General features: G+C 47.9%; 1 protein-coding gene across 6 annotated transcripts in view; it reads right to left on the bottom strand.

Annotated features, from left to right (window-relative positions):
• The window catches only part of tbc1d32 (TBC1 domain family, member 32), a 452,053-nt gene that overhangs the window by 25,196 nt on the left and 409,006 nt on the right, over positions 1–17,851 (bottom strand). For all 6 annotated transcript variants that reach the window (XM_072499364.1, XM_072499359.1, XM_072499363.1 and 3 more), the window contains one exon: positions 17,508–17,648. In XM_072499364.1, coding sequence (XP_072355465.1) covers positions 17,508–17,648 — 141 coding nt within the window. The remainder of the gene's footprint in view (positions 1–17,507; positions 17,649–17,851) is intronic.

Below are 17,851 nucleotides of genomic sequence, written 5' to 3'. Positions count from 1 at the left end.
TGGCAAAATTTGGTTCCAACTCCATCTCGAGGTTTGCTGACGATACGACCATAGTGGGCTGGATCGCGAATAACGACGAGTCAGAATACAGGAGGGAGATTGAGAACCTAGTGGAGTGGTGCAGCGACAACAATCTATCCCTCAATGCCAACAAAACTAAAGAGCTGGTCATTGACATCAGGAAGCAAAGTACTGTACACACCCCTGTCAGCATCAATGGGACCGAGGTGGAGATGGTTAGCAGTTTCAATTTCCTAGGGGTACACATCTCCAAAAATCTGTCCTGGTCCACCCACGTTGATACTACCACCAAGAAAGCTCAACAGCGCCGATACTTCCTCGGGAAACTAAGGAAATTCAACATGTCCACATTAACTCTTACCAACTTTTACAGATGCACCATAGAAAGCATCCTATCAGGCTGCATCATAGCCTGGTATGGCAACTGCTCAGCCCAAGACCGCAAGAAACTTCAGGGAGTCTTGAATACAGCCCAGTCCATCACACAAACCTGCCTCACATCCAATAACTCCATCTACACCTCCCGCTGCCTGGGGAAAGCGACCAGCATAATGAAAAACCCCTCCCACCCAGCTTACTCACTCAAAGAACAAAGTAAAGTACAGCACAGGAACAGGCCCTTCGGCCCTCCAAGCCTGCGCTGACCATGCTGCCCCTCTAAACTAAAATCTTCTACACTTCTGGGGTCCGTATCCCTCTATTCCCATCCTATTCATGTATTTGTCAAGATGCCCTTAAACGTAACTATCGTCCCTGCTTCCACCACCTCCTCCGGCACCCACTACCCTCTGTGTAAAAGACTTTCCTCGTACATCTCCTCTAAACCTTGCCCTCCCACCTTAAACCTATGCCCCCTAGTAATTGACCCCTCTTCCCTGGGAAAAAGTCTCTGACTATCCACTCTGTCTATGCCCCTTATAATTTTGTAGACCTCTATCAGGTCGCCTCTCAACCTCCTTCGTTCCAGTGAGAACAAACCAAGTTTATTCAACCTCTCCTCATAGCTAATGCCCTCCATACCAGGCAGCATCCTGGTAAATCTCTTCGGCACCCTCTCTAAAGCCTCCACATCCTTCTGGTAGTGTGGCGACCAGAACTGAACACTGTACTCCAAGTGTGGCTTAACTAAGGTTCTATACAGCTACAACATGACTTGCCAATTTTTATACTCAACGCCCTGGCCAATGAAGGCAAGTAAGCCGTATGCCTTCTTGACTACCTTCTCCACCTGTGTTGCCCCTTTCAGTGACCTGTAGACCTGTGCATCTAGATCTCTCGGACTGTCAATACTCTTTGAGGATTCTACCATTTACTGTATATCCCCTACCAGTATTAGACCTTCCAAAATGCATTACCTCACATTTGTCCGGATTAAACGCCATCTGCCACCTCTCCACCCAAGTCTCCAAACGATCTAAATCCTCTTCCTTCTTACATCGGGCAGGAGATACAAAAGTCTGAGAACACGCATGTCCAGACTCAAAAACAGCTTCTTCCCCGCTGCTACCAGACTCCTAAATGACCCGCTTATGGACTGGCCTGATTAACACTACACCCTGTATGGTTCACCCAATGCCGGCGTTATGTAGTTACATTGTGTGCCTCGTGTCGCCCTACTATGTATTTTCTTTTATTTCCTTTTCTTTTCATGTACTTAATGAGCTGCTCGCAGAAAAATACTTTTCACTGTACCTTGGTACACGTGACAATAAACAAATCCATATCCATCTGGACTCTGCTGTTCTGGGACAGACTCCTGCCATACAGGATCCTCCCTGGGCTAGCCCTAGCATTTACGCAACCATGCATCTGTGACAACAGAAATAGCCAGGCAGATAGCTAGCCCTGCTGGCCGAGTTGCAAAATCCATTTCTATGTGGGTGGAGGGAGGAGAGACAGAGACTATCATCAAGGTTGAGTTGCACTGCTGAGCCACCCTCAAACATTTCCACCGCCTCACCATCTTCCCCCGGGCCGTTTGACATCATATCGTCCACACTGTCTCCCTTTCCCCACAGAGACTGACAGCCGGCCCTTGATGTGGGAAGCCTCTCTCCTTACCACCCGTCCCTGCCAGCTGGAGAACCGCAGCAGGTGTTAGCAATGGGCTCTGTGGTCCCTGTCCTATTTTTCACTGTGGGTGTCCTCGTTGGGTGAGCCTTGTGGCCTTAGTGCCAGAAGGGGGCAGCTGGTTGTGTGGTGGAGACATTCATAGAGTGATGTCATGTAGCTCTATTCTAAGAGACATGAATTCTTCTTTTCGCCGGTACAATAGGTTTATTCGCGTATTCATTTCTTTGTTATGGGGCGATCTCTGTTGCAAGCGGTGAAGAAAGCCGAATATTCTGCGATTGCTATCTCTTGGTGGATCTGGTGCTAGAGGGGGGGGGGGGGGGGGGGGGGGGGGGGGCGCGGAGAGGGCACCTGTGGACAGGTCCTACAGATGGGTGTCACTGAAGGATGCGTGTGTTTGCTGGGAGCTGAACTGCAGTGTACTGTGGAGCCAAGATTTTACAGAGGTTGTGACAGGGAACTGGTCAGGTTTCCTGGCTAGGCCTGGGATGGTTGGGATCAAGCGATTTTATAACAATGGAGTGCGCCGGCCATCAAGTGGTGACATGTAGGAGGAGGTCATATATTCGGTAGCTCCCGTCAGAGATCTTGATTTTTGACCCTTTTCACCCAACGTTTGGGGAGAATTTGTATGGAAACTTGTGCCAATTGAGAGTGGGTTTGGAAAGGATGGTCTCAGAACCAAAGAAAGAATACGGGGAAGAAAGGTGTGAACACCAGCCCATCGGCAGAGTCGAGTGCAGTGCGGGGTGCGTTGGGAGGAAGATGGCGGGAGAAAGCTCTCCGAGTGGGGCCGCTCCTATTAACAGTGGATACGCTGCCGGAGGTGATGGCAGCTGAATTCGAAAGGTAGTTCAGCAAACATTTTGAACGGCATGGGAGAGAGATGTTGATGTGTCTCAAGCAGTCGGTGGAAGACACACTGGCCCCAATAAAGGAAGTACTTGGCAGGAGACAGTGTGGGAGCATGGTGAGGTGTTGAACAAGGTGGAGGAAGCACTGTCGAGGCAAAGTGATCAGCTCACTTTGCTGGGGCTGAGCTGCTGAAGGTGGAGGACAGAAACTAGGGCCTGAGAACGAAGATCAAGGACCTGGAAAACAGGTTGGGGCGGTAGAACATAAGGATTGTGTGGGCGCCCGAGGGGATTGAGGTCCCGAGGTTGACGGAATACTTTTCGACAAAGTTTGCAAAGCTGTTGGGAGAGGGTGATGGTGGTGCCCCTCCCCTTCGAGCTGAATAGGGCCCATCGGTCACTCCGGCCGAAGCCACGGGCGAACAAATCACCAAGAGCTGTGATAGTCTGCATTCAGAGCTACCGGATGAAGGAAAAGGTGCTGCGATGGGCCAAGCAACACCATGAGGCGAGGGTTGATTTGATTTTTTTATTGTCACATGTATTAGTATAGTGAAAAGTATTGTTTCTCGCATGCTATGCAGATAACGCATACCATACATAGGGATGGAAGGAGAGACTACAGAATGTAATGCTGCAGTCATAGCTAGGGTGTAGAAAAAAGATCAACTTAACACGAGGTAGGTCCATTCAAAAGTCTGATGGCAGCAGGGAAGAAGCTGTTCTTGAGAGGGTTGGTACGTGACCTCAAACTTTTGTATCTTTTGCCTGATGGAAGAAGATGGAAGAGAATATGTCCGGGGTATGTGGGGTCCTTAATTATGCTGGTTGCCTTTCCGAGACAGCGGGAATTCTAGACGAGTCAATGGATGGGAGGCTGGTTTGCATGATGGATTGGGCTACATTCACGACCTTTTGTAGTTTCCTGCGGTCTTGGGCAGAGCAGCAATCATACCAAGCTGTGATACAACCAGAAAGAATGCTTTCTATGGTGCATCTGTAGAAGTTGGTGAGAGTCATAGTTGACATGCCAAATTTCCTTAGTCTTCTGAGAAAGTAGAGTCGTTGGTGGGCTTTCTTAACTATCATGCCAGCATGGGGGGACTAGGACAGATTGTTGGTAATCTGGATACTCGACCCTTTCTACTTCGTTCCCATTGCCGTAGACAGAGGCATGTTCTCCACTACGCTTCCTGAAGTCGATGACAATCTCCTTCCTTTTGCTGACATAGAGGGAGAGATTATTGTCGTCGCACCAGTTCACCAGATTCTCTATCTCATTCCTGTACTCTGTCTCGTCATTGTTTGAAATCCGACCCACTACGGTGTTGTCATCAGCAAATTTGAAAATTGAGTTGGAGGGGAATTTAGCCACACAGTCATAGGTGTATAAGGAGTATAGTAGGGGGCTGAGGACACAGCCTTGTGGGCACTGGTGTTGAGGATGATAAGTGGAGGAGGTGTTGTTGCCTATCCTTACAGATTGTGGTCTGTGGGTTAGGAAGTTCAGGATCCAGTCGCAGAGGGAGGAGCCGAGGCCCAGGTCACGGAGTTTGGAGATGAGTTTCGAAGGAATAATGGTGTTGAAGGCTGAACTGTAGTCAATAAACAGGAGTCTGACATAGGTGTCTTTGTTATCGAGGTGTTCCAGGGTAGTGTGCAGGGCCATGGAGATGGTGTCTGCTGTGGACCTGTTGCAGCGATACTCGAACTGTAGTTGGTCAAGGCAATTCGGGAGGCTGGAGTTGATTTGTGCCATGACTAACCTTTCGAAACACTTCGGCAAGGTGGGAAGGTAGTGGCATTCAGAAATACCAAGATGTCATGGTGGAGCTGGCGTGAAGGCGGGCGGCCTTCAACAGGGCGAATGCAGCACTTTACCTGAGGGGAATGTGCTTTGGATTGGTCGACCCGCCAAAGCTGAGGGTCACACATAACTCCAGGGATCACTTCTTTGAGACGGTGGAGGAGGCATTCGTGAAGACAGAAGGACTTGGACTGAACTGAGAGTGGTGGAAGTGGGACATTATGGGGCTTCTTGGGAGGGGTATGTTCGGGATGTTGGGGTAATAAGGGAGGTGTTCGCCTGTTTCTATTCTCCTTTTTGATGCACCTTACTGTTTCTTCTATATATAGTTATTGTTAATTGAAAATAGGTTTGGGGACTTCCGGTGTGGACTATGGAGTAAGTGGTCACACACAAGGCAGCTCCTGCCCAAGGTTACAGAAAAGAGCTCTTTTTTAATCAATACGGGGTGGAATTTTGATGAAAAGACGTAGGTGAATGTTGGAGGGGTACTGTCCCCCAGGAATGGTATGTCTCTTGGTTACCAGACCCGGCAGAAACAGTAAAAGATTTGGCTGGAGCTGCAGTAAAGACAAAAGCCTCTTCCAGCATGCAGGCAGGGGAAGGGCAAGCTTAAAGGCTTCAAGCTGACTTGAGGGCCTTTATTAAAGGTGAATTCTAGCAGCAGAGGGAACAACTGTGAAAAGATCTCACCAAGGCCATTGAAGAAGCGGGGACGAGGCTTCCGGTGGCGGCCATGGAGGAGTAGGTCGCGCATTCGGCAGCTCCCGTCTGGAACGGACTCTCAGACCTTTTTCAGGAGTTTCCACAGACTTTTGGGGGCAGATTGGTGAAGCGAACACTGCCAAAAGGATTCCCTCTCTGTGGGACTTCCGGTGACGGCGGGCGGGAGGCAGCTGTGTTTTGGAGGGCTCCCGTTCGGGAACGACATTGTCGGGGGTTAACGCCCGTTCTTACGGCCAGCGAAGGCAGTGAAAGTTGGGAGACAGCACAAAGAAGGGAAATGTCGAAGACTGGCAAAAAAACGGCCGTGAAAAAAGCAGCTGAAAGTCCGTCGGGGAGTGAAAAGGTCACCGCGGGGTCAGTAAAGAAAATGGAGGCCGGAGCGCTAGGGGAGGCCGCATTGCTTACGGCTGAAGAAATAACTAAGGTGATGGCCGTGGAATTCGAAAGGCAGTTTACGAAACATATGGAGGCAATGAGGAAGGAGATGGGAGCGATTTTGAAAGTGCTGGTGGAGGAGGCGATTACCCCGGTGAGGACGGCGGTGGCGAGCGCAATGACGGAGGTGCGGGAGCAAGGGCGCTGAAGGAAGTGGAAGAGACAGTACTGCATCACAGTGGTCAACTTACCTCGATGGGGAACCTCGATGGGGAAGGAGATGCGGAAGGTGATGGAGATCAACAAGGATCTGCGAGGCAAAATGGAAGACCTGGAAAACAGATCCAGGCGACAGAATTTGAGGATTGTAGGGCTGCCTGAAGGAGTTGAAGGACCGAGGCCAACTGAGTATTTTGCCGTGATGTTAGCGAAACTATTGGGGGAGGGGGAGGATCCCTCGCGATATGAGCTGGATCGGGCACATCGGTCGTGGAGGCCTGTACCAAAGGCGAGTGAGCCGCCAAGAGTAGTGACTCTGTGCGTCCGTAGGTACAGTGCAAAGGAGAAGGTCCTGAGCTGGGCCAAGCAGAAGCGGGTGGTGCAGTGGGCTGGAGCTGGTATACGTGTATACCAGGACTTTACAGTGGAGCTGGCGAGGAGGCGGGCTGCCTTCAACCGGGTGAAGAGGGCACTGTACGTTAGCAGGGTGCAGTGCGGCATTGTATATCCAGCGAAGCTGAGGGTGACCTACAAGTTCAAAGACTTTTATTTTGGGACGGCAGAAGCAGCGGAGGAGTTTGCGAAGGCAGAAGGACTGTGGCAGAATTGAGAAATGGTCATGTACCAATGTAGCCTCATGACTGTATTTTTTTCTTTTTTGTTTCACTGCGTGCTGGTGTATGGGCTATAGGAGCCAACGTTGTGTATATTTGGACAAGGGCAGAAATGGGACTTTCAGTCGGAATGAGGGCTCTTTGGGGTATAGATGGATATGCGGGGTTTGTGTGCTAAAAGGGGACTTCTGGGTTTTTCCTGGGGCCGGGCAAGGAGGAAAGGGACCCGGGTGGGGGCCTCCACGCTGGCCGGTTTAAGCTGGCCAGTGAACGGGAGTGAGGTGGGGGGGAGGGGCTGCGGCCATCGGACCCTGGCAGAACAGGGTCCGAGTGGTCTAGCCGGGGTGGAAGTTGGGGGGAAGGAACAGAGGTTGGGGGAGGAATTTTACAAGAGGAGGTGGAGGGGGAGGAGTTGGGGAGGGGGGGGTTACAACTCTTGGGTGTCATTTACGGTACTCTTTTGGAGTTTGGATGGTATTGAGTATTGTCGTTGGGGGGGTTGGGGGCGGGGGGGCACTCTCTCGGTTAATGGTGGCCATGGGCGATTCCGGACTCCTTTTTCTTTTTCGCTTTTGTTTTTTTTCTCCCACCGTGGGAGGGTTTGTTTTATTTGAGGCATATATTGACAGCTGGGTGGGGTGGTGGGAGGATGGGATCGTTGTTGATGTTAAGGGTATTGACTTTGTATTTGTTACCGTTTGTTGCCTGTTGGTGGGGTATAAACTTTGAAGGAAAATGTGAAAATGGTGAATAAAAACATTTTAAAAAAGAAAATAGGTTTGGGGAATGGTTCTCTGTGTTTGAATTGCTTCTTTCCTTTTCCAGAGGTTCCAGAAGTTGGAGCGGGCATCTGGAAACGGAGAGGATACTAGCAGTTGCTGGGGGAGTGGGTGGGGGAAGTTTTGATACTTCAAGGTGGATCGGTTGGGTGTGGAGGGTTTCTGGTTTCTATGTTGGTCATTGGGGGGATGGGGTCTGGAGCGAGCGGTTGCTCTGCTAGCAAACTGCAGTTTGCTAGTGAACGGGAGCAAGGTGGGGGGGGGGGCTGCGGCCTGCTGAACAGTTTAGACAGGTTTCGGCATTCCTCGGAGGTGTGAATGGTGGCGGGGGATGAAAACAGTGGAAAAACGTGCTGGTTCAAGAGGAAGTGGCTGGAGGATTTCTGGAAAAGCCGTGAGGTGTAGCTTGCTGATGGTTACTGGGGGTTGTTCTTTGTCCTATCCAATGGATGGGGCTGGGAGGCATCTTCGCTAAGCACTAGGAGGAAAATGGTGGTGGGATGGGGCATCTCTAGGGGGTGATGGCTGAGCTGGAGGGAGGGCGGGACCCCCGTCCGTTTGGTGGAGTTTCTGTTCATTTGAAGAATGGGCATCACGGTAGCATTGTGGATAGCACAATTGCTTCACAGCTCCAGGGCCCCAGGTTCGATTCCGGCTTCGGTCACTGTCTGTGCGGAGTCTGCACATCCTCCCCGCGTGTGCGTGGGTTTCCTCCGGGTGCTCCGGTTTCCTCCCACAGTCCAAAGATGTGCAGATTAGGTGGATTGGACATGCTAAATTGCCCTTAGTGTTGGGTGGGGTTACTGGGTTATGCGGATAGGGTGGAGCTGTTGACCTTGGGTAGGGTGCTCTTTTCAAGAGCCGGTGCAGACTCGATGGGCCGAATGGCCTCCTTCTGCACTGTAAATTCTATGATAATCTATGATAATTTGAGGGCCGATGTGGTGCATTTGCAGGTGAAGGACCAGGTAAGGATCCGTAAGGGTTCGGTAGGCCAGGTGTTTCACTCGGGCTGGTGCCGTTTATAAGAGAGATGAGGCGAGCAGACCAGTGGTGGTTTTTGCACCCGGGGGACAGGGAATTTTTCTTTTCACCGATACATAAGGTCTATTCGCATATTGATTTCTTTGTTATTGGACAATCTCTGTGGCCGGCGGTGACGAAAGCAGAATATTTAGCGATTGTTATCTCTTGGTGGACGTGGTGCTGGAGAAGGGGCCGGCTCAATGGCTGGCAAGAAGTTAAGATGTGAGGCTGTTAGTAGATTTGCGGTTTTGCATGAGGGTGAGTGATGGAATATTGATGGATGTGCAGATTAGTTGGATTGGCCATGCTAAATTTCCCCTTAGTGTCCAAAAGGTTAGGACGGGTTACGGGGGTAGGACGGAGGCGGGGGCTTAGGTAGGGTGCTCTTTCCAAGGACCAATTCGGACTCGATGGGCTGGGGGCCTCCTTCTGCACTGTGAATTCTATGATTCTATGAATAATAAGCGGGAGCTTTCGCCTTCAGTGCTGTGGGAAGCCTGGAAGGCAGTGGTGAGAGGAGAGATAATTTCATATATGGTGCAGATCGATAGGAAGTCATGGGAGGAATGCCAGCGGCTGGTGGATTAAATTTTGGAGGTGGACGGTAAGTACTCAGAGACCCAACTCCAAAGCTCCTTGTCAACAGGAAGAAACTGCAAACGGTGTTTAATCTGCTGTCCACAGATAAGGTGGTGTGTCAGCTGCTGCACGCAAAGGGAGTGAAGAATGAATATGGGGAGAAGGCCAGCCAGTTTATCGTTGGCCAGCTGAGGCAGCAGGCAGCCTACCGAGAGATCGTCCAGGTGCGGGAGATGGGGAGGGGGGGGGGGAGATTGGGCTGGTGGCTGCACCAGACAAGGTGAATGGGGTGTTTGAGGTGTTTTATGAAAGGTTGTATAGGTCAGAGCCAACAGAGGATGAGTCAGATGTGGGGGAGCTTTTGGAGCGGTTCGAGTGTCCCAAATTGGTGGAGGAGGATCGGGAAGGGTTAGAGGAGCCATTGGGGGTCCAGGAGATTCGGAAGACAAGAGGGAGCATGCAGACAACAGACAAGGAACTAGGGGTGGATGGGTTCCCGATAGAATTTTATTAAAATTTTGCTGACTGGCAGGTACCTGTGTTGTTGGAGGCATTTGAGGATCCAGAGGTGTGGGGGCGCTCCCGGAGAAGATGATACAGGCATCTATCTCGCTCCTTTTAAAGAAGGATAAGGATCCGATGGAGTGTGGATCGTACCGGCCGATCTCGTTATTAAATGTGGGCGGAAAAAGGGCAGCACGGTGGTGCAGTGGTTAGCACTGCTGCCTCACGGCGCCGAGGTCCCAGGTTCGATCCCAGCCCTGGGTCACTAAATGTGCAGTTCGCACATTCTCCCTGTTGTTTCGTGGGTTTCGCCCCCACAACCCAAAGATATGCAGGTTAGGTGGATTGGCCATGCTAAATTGCCCCTTAATTGGAAAAAATTAATTGGGTACTCGAAATTTATTTTAAAAATGTGGGCGCAAAGATTTTGACTAAGGTATTGACTCTCAGATTGGAGGTTCCCTCAAGTTGATGGGGAGGATCAAACGCGATTTTAAAGTATAAGCGGCTGTCCTCTAGTGTGCAGTGCTTGTTGAATGTGATTTTGTCTCGGTCAAATGAAGAGCAGGATGTTATTGTGGCATTGAACGCAGAAAAGGCCTTCAAAAGGGTTGAGTGGAGCTACTTGTTCGTGGTGTTACAGGGGTTCAGGATAGGGTCCAAGTTTGTGTCGTGGTTTAAGTTACTATATAAGGACCCTAAGGCCAGTGTTTGTACGAATAACGTGATCTCAAAATATTGCCAGTTGCACAGGGGATCGAGGCAGGGGTGCCCTATGTCCTCTCTCTTGTTTGCATTGGCAATTGAGTCTTCGGCCATCACTTTGAAAATTTGGAGAAGTGGAGGGGGATAATGAGGGGGTTGGTCGAGCATAGTGTCCCTGTATGTGAATGATCTGTTATTATACGTTGCAGACTCGGTCCCGACAATGGGGGACATAATGGCCCTGATGAAGTGGTTTGGGGCTTTCTCCGGATACAATAAATTTGGAAAAAAGTAAGTATTTTTCGGTTACACCGCCGGGGAATAATAATAATCTTTAATGTCACAAGTAGGCTTACATTAACACTGCAATGAAGTTACTGTGAAAAGCCCCTAGTCGCCACATTCCGGCGCCTGTTCGGGGACACAACGGGAGAATTCAAAACGTCCAAGTTACCTAACAGCACGTCTTTTGGGACTTGTGGGAGGAAACCGCAGTACCCGGAGGAAACCCACGCAGCGAAGGTGCATACTCCGCACAGACAGTGAGCCAAGATGGTAATCAAACCCGGGACCCTTTGGCTGTGAAGCAACCGTGCTAACCCACTGTGCTACCGTGCTGTACTAGGGAGCTAACCTGGGGGTGTTGCCATTCCGTTTGATGGGCACTCACTTTAGGGTGCAAGTGGCTCGGGATTGAGCACAGCTACGTAAATTAAAATTTACGAGATTGGTGAGTAGGGTTAAGGCTGATCTACAGAGGTGAGATAGCCATCCTTTATCGTTGGCAGGCAGTGTTCAATATCTGAAGATGAACATTCTGCCATGTTTTGTTTTTCAATGTGTACCGTAGCCAGGATTTGGAGAACGATTCTGCAGAGGGACCGGCATTCTGGGGGCTTGTCATTGCGAAGCCAGATATACTATTATTGGGTTACAATTTGGAGGTGTTGGGCTGGTGCGGGGAGCAGGAGGCAGTTTGGGTAAAGATGGAGTCAGGTTCATGTAGGGAGTCGGGGCTGAGGCATTGGTGAGGGATTTGTTTTTCGAGGGGAGGTTTATGAGTTTAGAGTAGCTGTCAGAGATGTTTGGGCTTTTGCAGACGGAAAACTTTCAGTATCTGCGGGTTCGGGACATTACAAGGAAGATTTTCCTGTCATTTCCAGTAGTGTTGCCATTGTCGCTCGTGGAGACGGAGGAGGGGAGCGCTTCTGGACTTTACGGGAGGATCTTGGTGGAGGATGTTGCATCCCTGGAAGGGATTAAGGCCAAATGGGAGGAGGAGTTGGGGGCGGAATTGGAGGAGGGGGTAATGTGGTGTGAATGCTACTTCTTCGTGTGCGAGTCTCTTATTGGACACAGGATCTTATTGAAACTTACAGGATATTGCGAGGCCTGGATAGAGTGGATGTGGAGAGCTTGTTTTCACTTTTAAGAAAAACTAGAACCAGAGGCTGTTTAGCACAGGGCTAAATCGCTGGCTTTGAAAGCAGACCAAGGCAGGCCAGCAGCACAGTTCAATTCCCGTACCAGCCTCCCCGAACAGGCGCCGGAATGTGGTGACTAGGGGCTTTTCACAATAACTTCATTGAAACCTACTTATGACAATAAGTGATTTTCATTTCAGAGGACACCATCTCAGACTAAAAGGGCGATCCATTAAAACAGAGATGAGGAAGAATTTCTTCAGCCAGAGGGTGGTGAATTTGTGGAATTCTTTGCCCCAGAAGGCTGTGGGGGCCAAATAACTGAATGTCTTTAAGAAAGAGATAGAAACGTTCTTGATTAATAAGGGGATCAGGGGTTATGGGGAGAAGGCAGGAGAATGAGGATGAGAAAAATATCAGCCATGATTGAATGGCGGAGCAGACTCGATGGGCCGAGTGGCCTAATTCTGCTCCTATGTCTTATAGTCTTACACACCAGGTTACAGTCCAACAGGTTTGATTCGAATCACTAGCTTTCAGATTCAAAACAAACCTGTTGGACTTTAACCTGGTGTTGTAAAACTTCTTACTGTGCCCACCCCAGGCCAACGCCGGCATCTCCACATTATAGTCTTATGGTCTTCAAGGCGGTACGCCGGGTGCATTTAACAAGGGCTAGGATGAGTCTGCTGTTTGAGAGGGTAAGTGTGAGTGCTGTAGAAGGGGCCTGGCAAACCAAGTGCATATGTTCTGGGCATGTCCTGGACTGGTGAGAAAGTAATTTCTGATCCGTGAAAATATTGGTTTCCCATGATGCACTTCATGCAACATAATTTTTCAGTGCAAACACAGAATTCCAAAAGCCTAGATTTTCAATCACTGCTGGGCAAAATTTTCCAACATCAGGGTAAAAAATGGTCCTGAGCCCACCGTTGTTGGCAGTAGGACCAGCTCGGGGATTTTCCTGGTGGCAGGCTCCCAATTGGTTGACTCCAGTCTCAATGTCCTAATAAGGATGGCCTACGGTTTCCTGATCCGGCTGGCTCAATCACAGGGCTGGAAACTCTGAAGTTTCAGACGGGCCACTGGGAGGGGTGAACATTACTGAGGCATGAGGGTGGAGAGTCAAGTGTAAAAAGAAAAAAAAAAACAAGTCAAAAAATTTAAAATAAAGAGGCTAAGAATAAAGGCCCATCCAGATAGCCCCTTTGGGGCTGGGAGGGAGAAGGTGAAGTGGAAGTGGCGTCCATGGCCCCCTCCTTAGACCATAAAATATCCAGCTCTATTGACACAGTCAGTTGCCTATGTATTAAGGGGCTACTCCGCAGCTGGCAAGATGCCAGTTGGCTGACTTGATGGCCCAGTTGTTTTCTTAAATGCTTCCAATCCTGCACACAGTCCGCTGCTTAGAAATGTTTCTGGTAATAAGAGTGTGCTGGAAAGCTGCCCCAATGTAACTCTCCAGCATCATCTTGGCGCCCCCACCTCTTCTCCCAATACCCAGGGTTAATTTTGTCCCATGTAAAATTGTTTGCGTTAATGTCAATGTTAAAATAGTGACCACTGTGAAATGTAGGTTATATGGCCACCTGGCTTTTTAGACCAGGGTTTTTCAAAGTACAGGTTGCGACCTGAGGCTGCTTGTCGGAAGGGTCACGGAGCGATTGGCCGTGGCATTCCCGTGGTGGTGGTAGTTAGCTCTGTTAAGAACTCCTGTTGCTTTGGTTAACAGCCTACAAAGAAGAAACTTAATTTGGGAACAAAGCAGTACAAAGATGATTTCTTGAGTTATGATTTTGTCAATTATGCCAATGCAAATAAGGGTGTGAAGTCCATGTGTATTATATGCAGGGAAGTATTGGCAAATGTGAGTAGTTTCAGATTTTGAAAGAGGAGTGGTGGGTGAAAGATTTGGGATTTAGATCCCAGAGTCAGTTATTAACTTACAGCTGACTCCAAATAAAAAGACTACACTGCTGTACCTGACCTGTGATAGCACATTAAAAACATGCCAAAAGCCCATGTGGCTGTCAGCATTCTGGAGTAGCAACTCCCAGGAGTATCCAGTGCTGAGTAAAACAAGCATTGTGTTTTATTGCCCTTCGCAATGACCTACATGTGCGAGGTAGAATTTTTTGTTCTCACAAAGATGAAGAAACTGGCTGATGTCTGCAGGTCCTATCTGCACACACACTGAATAGCTCATTCCTGGCTAAGAAAAAACAGGCCCGAATGGAGGAAGTTGCTGTTTTACATGGAAAGCCACCTCAGTGAAATGCCATGCGCAAATCCTGATCCGTCCCCAATCCCGCCCAAGCGAAAATGGTAGGTGTGCGTTCGGCGGTGGAACTTGCAACAGCCTCCTGGTATTTTTAGAATGACGAAAATCAGGCCAGAATTAACGTTTTAGGTCGATGACCTTTCATCAGAACCTTTCCCACTCATCCCATTCTAATTATCTCTCCCCAATCTACTCCCATAGATCTTTATTTTCTTTTGCTTGTGAGAATCAAGGCTTCTCAAATGCACTGATACACCTTTAATTACTTCACATGGCAATTAGTATCACATTCCCATCATTCTCCATTGAGAGTCAGGGCAAAATCTCCACTGCATTTAGTCTACCTAGCACAAAGGAAGATGGTTGCGGTTGTTGGGGTCAATCATCTCAGGCCCAGGACATCACTGCAGGAGTTTCTCAGTGTAGTGCTCTAGGCCCAACCATCTTAAGTTGCTTCATCAATGACCATCATTCAACTCAGAAGTAAGGATAATCACTTGCACAGTGCACAATGCTCAGCATCCTTCATAATTCCTCAGATACTGAAGCAGTTGATGATCAAGTTCAGCAAGACCTGGACAATATACAGGCTTGGACTGACAAATGGCAAGTAACCTTCACACCATACAAGTGCCAGGAAATGACCACCTTGAATAAGAGATAACCTAACCATCACCCTGTGACATTCAATGGCATTGCCATTGCTTATTCCCCTACTATCAAGATGGGATTAGCACTAGCCAGAAACTAAATATACAAATACTGTACCTACAAGAGCAGGTCAGAGGCTAGTAATCTTACAGCGAGTAACCCACCACCAAAGCTTGTCCACAATTTACAACTCACAGCTCAAGAGTGTGATGGGATACTCTCCATTTACGTGGATGAGGGCAGCTCCAAAATTGCTCAAAGGCTTGACACCATCCAGGATAAAGCAGCTTGCTTGGTTAGCACCCCAGCCATAAACATTCACTACCTCCACCACCGATGCACAGTGGCAGCAGTGTGTACTATACAGGATGCACTCCAGCAACTCACCAAGGCAGCACCTTCAAACCCACGACTGCTACCATCTAGAAGGACAAGTGCAGCAGACATATGGGAAAACCATGAACTGCAAGTTCCCCTCCAAGCTACGTATCATTCTGACTTGGAACTAAATTGCCATTCCTTCATTGTCGTTGGATCAGCGTCCTGGGACTCCCTCCCTAACAGCACTGTGGGTGTTCCTATACCAATTGGATTGCAGCAGTTCAAGAAGGAATCTTCCCAAGGACAATCAGGGGTGGGCAATAAATTCTGGCCTAGCCAACAACACCTGCATCCCAAATCTTTTGAATTAAGGTTTAATATTTTCCACCCTCTTTTTCTTTGGCTTGGCTCCCATCATGGTTAATTTGCTTTAAAATTCTTCATTAACTTCTTCACATGTACTCATTAATTTTTGAATGCCAGTTGATCCTGAATATTTATCATAGCCCCTTGGATCCATGTTAAAGATTACAGTGAGATAGATGTAAGATGCTGATGAAATTTAGTAATCCAGCATTTATCACAATTATTTATTTGGCCCCATATATGTACACCCGCATAAGTAATAAGTAATAGTAAAACATTAATATTTTAATTAATTAATGTTCACTGATCTCAGTTGGCAGAGCCCTAATTATTGGGTCAAAAAGTTGAGTGTTCATACTTGGTTGAACTCTCAACCTCAGCCGACAACTCAAGTGCAGCACTAGGGAGTACTGCACTGGTAAAGGCGCTGTGTTCAAGTTGAAACATAAAACAGAAATCTTGGGCTGGATTCTCCATTCTGGAGACTAAGTCCCCACGCCAGCGTGAAAACTGTGGCGTTATACGCCAGCTAAGCTGGCGCAAAACGGCCATCGATTCCCTGTTCCGGGGAGGGGAGGGGGCGGCTAGCAACCAGGCAGCGTAGAGCTCTCAGCCAAACACGATTTCGGCAGGGTTCATGTGAACGTAAACTTTTAAAAATAAATTTAAAGTACCCAATTCAATTTTCCCCCCAATTAAGGGGCAATTTAGAGTGGCCAATCCACCGCACATCTTTGGGTTATGGAGGTGAGACCCACGCAGACACAGGAAAAAAGATGTGCATGTAAACTTAACGCATTTCAAAGAAGAGCGATATCCAGACCCTCCTAACCAATCTCTGCAAAAGGAAAATAGCTAACAAGTCATTTCTCTCATTACTGTTTGGCACAGATTTTGTTTATTTGTTCATGGGATTAATTGCCATTCTAATTGCTCTTGTTCAGAAGGAATGTTTTATTGCTGTGGGTCAGGAGTCACATGAAGACCAGGACAGCTAAGGGTAGCAGACATTCTTCCCTAAAGAACATTAGTGAACCAGATGGATTTTTATAGCAGTTGTAATCATTGCTAGACTTTTTAATTCCAGATTTTTATTGAATTCAAATTGCACAATCTGCCATGGTGGGATTCGAACTCTGGTCGCTGGATTACTAGTCCAATGACAATACCACTACGCCACTGCCTCCCCAATATCTGGTCATTATCTCAATGTCCTTTGTGGGACCTTGTTGTGCACAATTACACTGCAACAGTGACTACACTTCAAAAGTGCTTCACTGATGGCGATGTTCTTTAAGACTTTTGGAGATCATGAAAACCACTATGTAAATTCATTGATGACATATCCGCTTAAAACAGTTTGAAATTGAACCACTGAAATTTTTTAAAAGTGGGATAAAATTCCATCTTTTCAGGGACAAGCATCCAAGGGGGATGGGGTCGCATTTCTAGCATGAGAGATTCTTAACTCCACCCTTGCGGAAAGGGGTGGGGGATGGTATTTTCTGCACTTATTTACATGGGACAGTAATGGAGGAGAGGGCAAAGAATTGAGCAGGAGACACAAAATGGCTTTTACGCCGGTGGCTGTCCTTGCATCCCGCCAATGATGTAGCAGGGATCCCGACTCTATTTACATCTACTTGCATATGCATATCAGACATTTACTCCTGATTGTCCCCCCATGTTAGACTGTCTATTCCCAAGGGCATGCGTGAGTAAAGACAGATTCCCCATGATATGCACCTGGCAAACAGAACCCACCGGAGGTGCACAGCTCAGTACAGCCAGGCTTATCCCCTGGCAGCACCCTACCACGAAAAATTATATAAACATTAACCTTGATTTTGTGATACACACAGTAATATTATCTAACAAGCGATGTTCAATTCAGGAAAATCTAAACAGAAGGCAATCTTCCACGACTTATCACGAGTCCTTAGAAATATGGTAACAGATGCATTCATTTTATACCCAATATGCACATACAGGTGCTGCTACAAAACCCAGATTTTTAGACATATCTTCAACACATGAAATGAAATTTGGGCCCATTGCTATGTGTGTATACAATCCACAGGTCATTAAAATTAATATCATTAAATAAGTTATATCAATGAACCTTCCAATTGTAGCTATGAAACTTACACATGCATGCCTTTGATTTAAATTAAAATTTCACCTGTGAAGGAGTGAATCCTGACATGCGGAATGCTGAGAAGACAAGTGGCACCTCTGACTTCAGTAACATCTCAATGTAGTAAGCTGTGCAGGAGTATACAGGATGAATACCGGACTCTGCACTTTCCACAGAAAGGTGGATCTGACAAAGTGACAGCAAAAACAAAATAGCAACGTGAATGAGCATTGATCAAAAAAGGTGTCCTCCTTTTGGAAAATCTATCATATATATTATCCACTTGATTATCCTGATTCATTTTCAGATTATTTTATCCCTTAATATAATCGAGCTGGAAAGAAATAATTATCCTTCAGTAAGCTTAAAATTCAGAATATGTTTTGAAT

The sequence above is a fragment of the Scyliorhinus torazame genome, chromosome 4, assembly GCF_047496885.1.
Source record: "Scyliorhinus torazame isolate Kashiwa2021f chromosome 4, sScyTor2.1, whole genome shotgun sequence".
NCBI lineage: Eukaryota > Metazoa > Chordata > Chondrichthyes > Carcharhiniformes > Scyliorhinidae > Scyliorhinus > Scyliorhinus torazame.
This window is presented reverse-complemented; position numbering and strand designations above follow the sequence as displayed.